Here is a 6,000-nt window from a genome sequence, read left to right on the forward strand (position 1 = left end):
CCAGATTTGGTTTAACTTTATTTGCCAAGTGTGCATGATAGCCCCTGCCCAGATAAAGGGCAGCCAGGGCTTATTTAAGTGCATTTGTGGGTATCGATAGGACAATAATGGCTTGTTTATTTGAGATAGCAGCAGAGGTTTTATAACAAGATGGTAGTTGTATGACCATATCAAAGAATGGCCACAGGACTGGTTTTATAGCAGAAGTAGTTACTATTTTTGTTTCTCTTTGGGGAATACTTACCTCTTGAAAGTGTTGACTTAACTCAGCTGTTTGTAAGATGATAAAGTACCATAAGATATTTTTAATTTTCAGTGTGCTTACATATGAAAAAATTATTTAATGGTTTTGTTTCTTCAAGTGTCTAAAAGAAGATGTTCAACGACAACAGGAAAGAGAAAAGGAACTTCAGCATAGATACGCTGATTTGCTGCTGGAGAAAGAGACTTTAAAGGCCAAATTCTGAAGCATATTCTCTCACAAGATGAATTAATTGCTGGTGTTCATACCCTGGAAGGCTGATACTGATGTTTATCTTCATTGACAAATTTGCCCACCATCTGTGGTTTTTCAGTTGTTTATTTTAAATGATATCGATCTTACACATTTATGTATGAAGACTTTGTAACTCCACAGGACATTTTAGGGTTTAAATTATTAAGACGGTCATTCTTTTAGAAGTGTCATATTTGCAGATTTTTTTTAGTTTTGGCCTTTAATTTTAAAAGCCTGATTTTAAACTGCCTGGAGTAAACTCTCGAATAAAAACAAAATATAAAAAATTGAGAATGTAGCCTTTTGTTTGAAGTAATTAGATTCTTAGAGTGCCCACAAACCAGCAAATATGTACTCTGTGTCATATTTAATGAGTAACTCTCGGGTGATCAAAATGGCGATCCAGTATCTTAATTTAAATCCTTAAGAGGCAATCCTTTTGTGGCTTTGTTAGTTTTGACTGTTTTTGCATAGGATGGTCATTTCTCTATACGTTGACAAGATAGATTAACTTTTTAATACCTCAGTGTTTTTTTCAGTTTAACTTTAGGAAGGTCTCTTCTCTGCCCAGCTACTTACACAGTTCATGGATTAGGACTCAAAAGATTTAACATTTCTTGACCTGTTATTTTCTTGTAAACATTTTTTTGACGAAGGCATTTTAAAGATTAATTTTAACAGTACTATCAAACTTTATTAAAGCTCCTTGTTTATCTAAACAAGTCAGTCACACAAGTGTAGAATTTGGGGAATGCGTAGAGGTGGGAAGATCTAACTTTATAACAATTCATATGGAATCGTTAGTTGGCTACAGTTCAGTGTAAGCCAGTAATATGTTGGACTCACCAGAAAGTTTGCTTAATCTTAGACTGCTAGGAATTAAAGGGAGGGGATGGAGGGACTCATTCATTCGTCAGATGTTTATTGACTGTATAGCCAGTGTCTGAGTCCTGGAGATAGAACAGTGACTAAAATAGGCAGGGTTCCTGTTTTGTGGAGTTTACAGTCTATTGAGAATGATAGACAATGAAAATTCAGGGAAGAAGAGCGACTCTTCTTATGCACCAGGCACTTATTTAAGTTTTGGAGATGAACAGTTATTAAGACAAAGTTCTTGCTCCCATGTAGGTGACATTAGTGGGAGGAATACCAAACATACAGGGAAAAGTATCAGATCGTGAACTTTAGATTTAGTGGAGGGAATTAAAATAGGGTGATGAGAGATAGTACCTGGGTGGCTGCTGTAGGTTGGATGATCAGAGAGCTCTCTGAGGAGATGTAGTTGGCATCTTAGAAGGAGCCATCCTTGTGAGGTTCAGGGAAGAGCAGTGCCGACAGAGTGAAGAACTAGCACAAAGCCGCTTCGGTGTATTTGAGGAGCAGAAAGGAAGACAGTGTGATTAGAGCGTCAGCAATGGCATTTGTATGAGTCCTGGTTGGATAGGGCCATATAGGAAGCTGTCGTATGATGGGAAGCTGTGAGAAGATTTTAGCAAAGGAATGACACTATCAGATTTATCCTGTGGCTATACTGTTATGTCTCACCAGGCTGAAGGTAGGGAAGCCAGTTAATGTAGGAGCCTGATGCAGTAATCCAGGCAAACAACAATAGCGACTCAAACTAGGATAGAGCCAGTCCTGATGGAGACAGGTTGGAAGAATTTGAGCAGTAATAATTCTGTAGTCTCATTTGTAGTCTTTATAAATAAATTTATGTTTTCCAGGTATCTAGTCACTTAATTCTAGTACTTTTTTCAGTAATTTCACATGTATTTTTAGGAAATACTTTGATCTTTGGTTAATGATAATGTTTCTTCTAATAGTTTTATTTAATTTTTATTGCATGTTTTGTTGGCTGAAATGTTAAATAATGACGATGGTGATAGTGGACATTCTTGTTTTATTTCTCATTTTAATGGGTGTGTTTTACCTATAGGTTGGCTGTTTTGAATCAGGTATTCTTTATCTAGAAAGGAAATACCCTCTATTTTTAGATTTTAAAGAATTTGAATTAGAAGTGGCTCTGGAACTTTGTCAGATACACTTTTTGGGTATCCATTGAGATGATCGTATTTTTTTTTTTTTGGTTTTTTCTTTTTTTTTTCATTTGATTTGTTGATGATGCTTTAATAGATTTTCCAACATCAAACCATCTTTGAATTCCTGCAATCAGGTCAGTTAGTTAAAAAAAAAATTTTTTTAAAGATTTACAGTTTACTTGCTTTGTATGTAGACTTGAGTTATAAGGTTTAAAAATAGCTGATCAAATAATATTAATAAAGAGTCACTTTGTTTTTGAAATTTGAAGTAATGCACATACCCATATCCTAAAAAATGACCAAGAATTTCATCATTTTGAAACTGGCAGTCTTTCTGCAATTGTAAACTGCTCATGATTTTGCCTTTTAGCAGTGCAGCTTTAACTGATAAACAGATATGCCATCCTTTGTCAGTGTCCTGTAATGCCTCGGGGTTCTTTACCAACACCCTCTGAGAGCAATTTGGGTGGCTGTTTTAACATTCACCTTTATTGTATTCTCTTACAGGCGTTCATTCAGTGGTGGTATACAAACTAGTGTTCAAAAGCTCGTTCAAGTTTCAGTAAATTTGGGGCAGAAATTAAATGTGATAAAGAGCCAAAAGAAACCACCACTATGAGTGAGAGCTCTCTTTGAGATTATCAATATTAGAAATAATGATGAGATAAGAAAAAGTAGCCTCAAAGAAAAAAATACACTACAGTGATTGTAGACTTACGCTCTCCAACCATGCATCCTCTATCTACATTTATTTTCCTGGGAAAATTAGTTTTGAAACATGGGATGTCCTTTGGAATCCATTTCTCGTAAAATGTGACTGCCCTATTGCTACTATAGAATTTGATTTGCTAATATTTTATTTAGGAAAACTGCTTTTTTACATGAGTGTGTTTGGTCTTTTGGGCTATCGTCCAAGTTTTGACATAGGGGTTTTGCTAGCTCTATAAAGTGAATAGGATAACTGTATATATTTTTCTGTAGTTATATATAATAGTTAATATAGCAGTTATATTATAGCATGGGAGTGATTTGTTCCATGAAGAATTGAAGGACCATGCTTATAAAACTTTTGAGTTCAGACTCCTTTTAGGAAATAAATTTTTGATAACTACCAGTTTCTTTTGTGCTATTAGTATGTTATGTTTTTTTAAGTTTAAGTAACTTTAAAATTTTTTGTTTTAAAATGTATATCTCCTTTTGTGTTTATTATTTACTAAATTTATACTTTTCCAGAAAACTTCTCATTTTTTTGAGATTTAACATTGTATAATTTTAATAGAGAATAAAAAAGTCTCTTTTCTATTAAGCTTGCTACTTCTAAGTTGTAAGAAATTTATCTTAGTTCTACCATTTTTTTCCCCCTTGATTAGACTTGCTAAAGGTATCTTTTTTTCCCTTAAAAAAAAGAAAACTGTGGATTTATCAATTGTGATTTTGTTTTAAAATGTATTACTTTCTCATTTTATGTTTATTATTTCCTTTGTTTGCTCTAGATTTTTTTCCCTGTACCTTTTTGAGTCTGATACTTTTTGTTTGTATACAGTTGAATACATTGAAGGTTTTTGGTTATCTCTGATTTCAAATATGTTCACATCCCAGCTATGTTAATGTGTCTTGTTTTAGTAGTTTATTTTTGTGTCTTAAGTTTTTGGTTCAGTAACTAAGAGTATTTAAGAATTCCTGTGTGGTTGGCCTATTTTTTTTTTTTTTTTTTCATTTTTTGGTACTTGTAGCATTTTTACCTTGAAAGAAAATATGGCTTACGTGGTTTCTGTTTTTAAGAATTTATTGCGGTTTGGGGGCCTAGCATTTTTTAAGAGTGTTCTATGGGTGTTTTAAATGAAAGTTTATTCAATTTGTGTGGGATAGAGGTGAATGTGTATCTATTCAGCCACTTTAATTCAATTTTTGTTTTCTTTTTTTTTAATAAACTACCATAGAGTAATAGTATTGTCTTAGAGTCTCCTATTATAGTTATTTCTCTCAATTTCATCTTGTCTGTCTAGCTTTTGCTTTGTATATTTTGATTCTGTTACTTAGTATATAAATACTTGTGTCTGTTAGGTACAATTCATAAGGAAGACTTAACTAGTCTAAAGTTACTCTTTATCTCCTATTTATGCTTTTTGCCTCAAATTTTACTGTTTTTGATATTAGAATATTTCTCCTCTTTTTTGTTTGTATTTGCTTGATAAACTATCTATCCTCTTACTTTTAACTTTCATATAATTTCTAGTTGTCTCTTAAACAGTGTGTCATGTTGGATTTTATATTTCAACCCATTTGGAGGGTCTTTGCATTTTAATAGGGAGTCTAATCCATTTGCTTTTATGTTAATTACTCACTTTGGTCTTCTGTGATTATGTTTTATGCTTTCTCACTGATTTCTCTCATTTCCTAAATGGACTGTATTTTCCTGGTTTTAATTTTCTTAGTGATTTAGAAAATACACATCCTCAAAAAAAAAAATACATCCTCTTGTAAATTTTACAGATGATTTGTGTTATCGTTTAAGGTTCAGGATCCATTCAGGAGAAAGAAATACCAGTAATTTGAACAGGGAAGGTTCACTATGAAGAATTATTAACTAGGTAGCAGGGGATTAACCACTAAGAGGGGCAGACATCTCTAAACACCTGAATAGCAGATGTAGGGAGCAGCCACTACTTGTAGACTGAGAGAGTCCTGAAGGAAGGAACAAACTTGAAAGAGCCCTTTCTCTCCTCCCCCAAGGCTGATATTCAGGTCTCATTGAAGACAGTGTGGTGTGGCCCACTGGATGGAGAAGTTTGCTGAGGTGCCACAGTTTAAGGTGGCAGGCAGGGTGTCAGGGAAACTCGCTAGGAAGTCACTTGCTGGGGTGCCTGTGACCCTTGGAGGAAAGGTGCTTCATGAGGTGCCAGCAAAATTCCGGAGAGAGTGTGCTGCTGGCAGAGAACCTCCCGCTGGCAAGAAAGCCACATGCTGACAAGGATGCATTAGGAGCAAGAAGGAAAACCACCGGAACCGGGAGTGAAGCCCCTTCCACTTGTAGTGCCCCTCCAGTGCCCTTCTGCTGAGAGCGCCTAATAATGTGTCACTGGTAAAGGAGGAATGTTTATAGGTCACAACTCTAGTATCACACGGCAGTATCGTTTGTGTCCCCTTTATTCCACATTTGGAGTCAGAAATAAAGCCAAGGAGGGGAGTGCAGACGATATTCTCTCTTTTAAAATTTTTAGTTTTATCAGTCATACATGCATATGTTTAGAAAATCAAATTCTGGAATGATGGTGCTGGATGGAATATCTTTTAGATTTTTCAATTTTCTTACTCCCTACATAAAAATGTAGCAACTAAAAACCCCTGGACAGCACTTATAAGAACTAGACAACAAGCTATCCCCATGGACTCCGAAATATGAGGGGGTGGGGATAAACCACAAACAGGCACAGGACCTGTGTGCTTTCGTGTCTGTGCAGGAAA

The 6,000-nt window shown here is 35.0% G+C and overlaps 1 protein-coding gene across 1 annotated transcript in view; it reads left to right on the forward strand.

Moving 5' to 3' along the window:
* The window catches only part of CDC5L (cell division cycle 5 like), a 49,295-nt gene extending 47,034 nt beyond the window's left edge, over positions 1 to 2,261 (forward strand). Inside the window, exon 16 of the mRNA XM_068558405.1 lies at positions 363 to 2,261. Coding sequence (XP_068414506.1) covers positions 363 to 467 — 105 coding nt within the window. The 3' untranslated portion in view covers positions 468 to 2,261. The remainder of the gene's footprint in view (positions 1 to 362) is intronic.
* Positions 2,262 to 6,000: the final 3,739 nt, after the last annotated feature.

Source organism: Eschrichtius robustus, chromosome 12, assembly GCF_028021215.1.
Source record: "Eschrichtius robustus isolate mEscRob2 chromosome 12, mEscRob2.pri, whole genome shotgun sequence".
Classification (NCBI taxonomy): Eukaryota; Metazoa; Chordata; class Mammalia; order Artiodactyla; family Eschrichtiidae; genus Eschrichtius; species Eschrichtius robustus.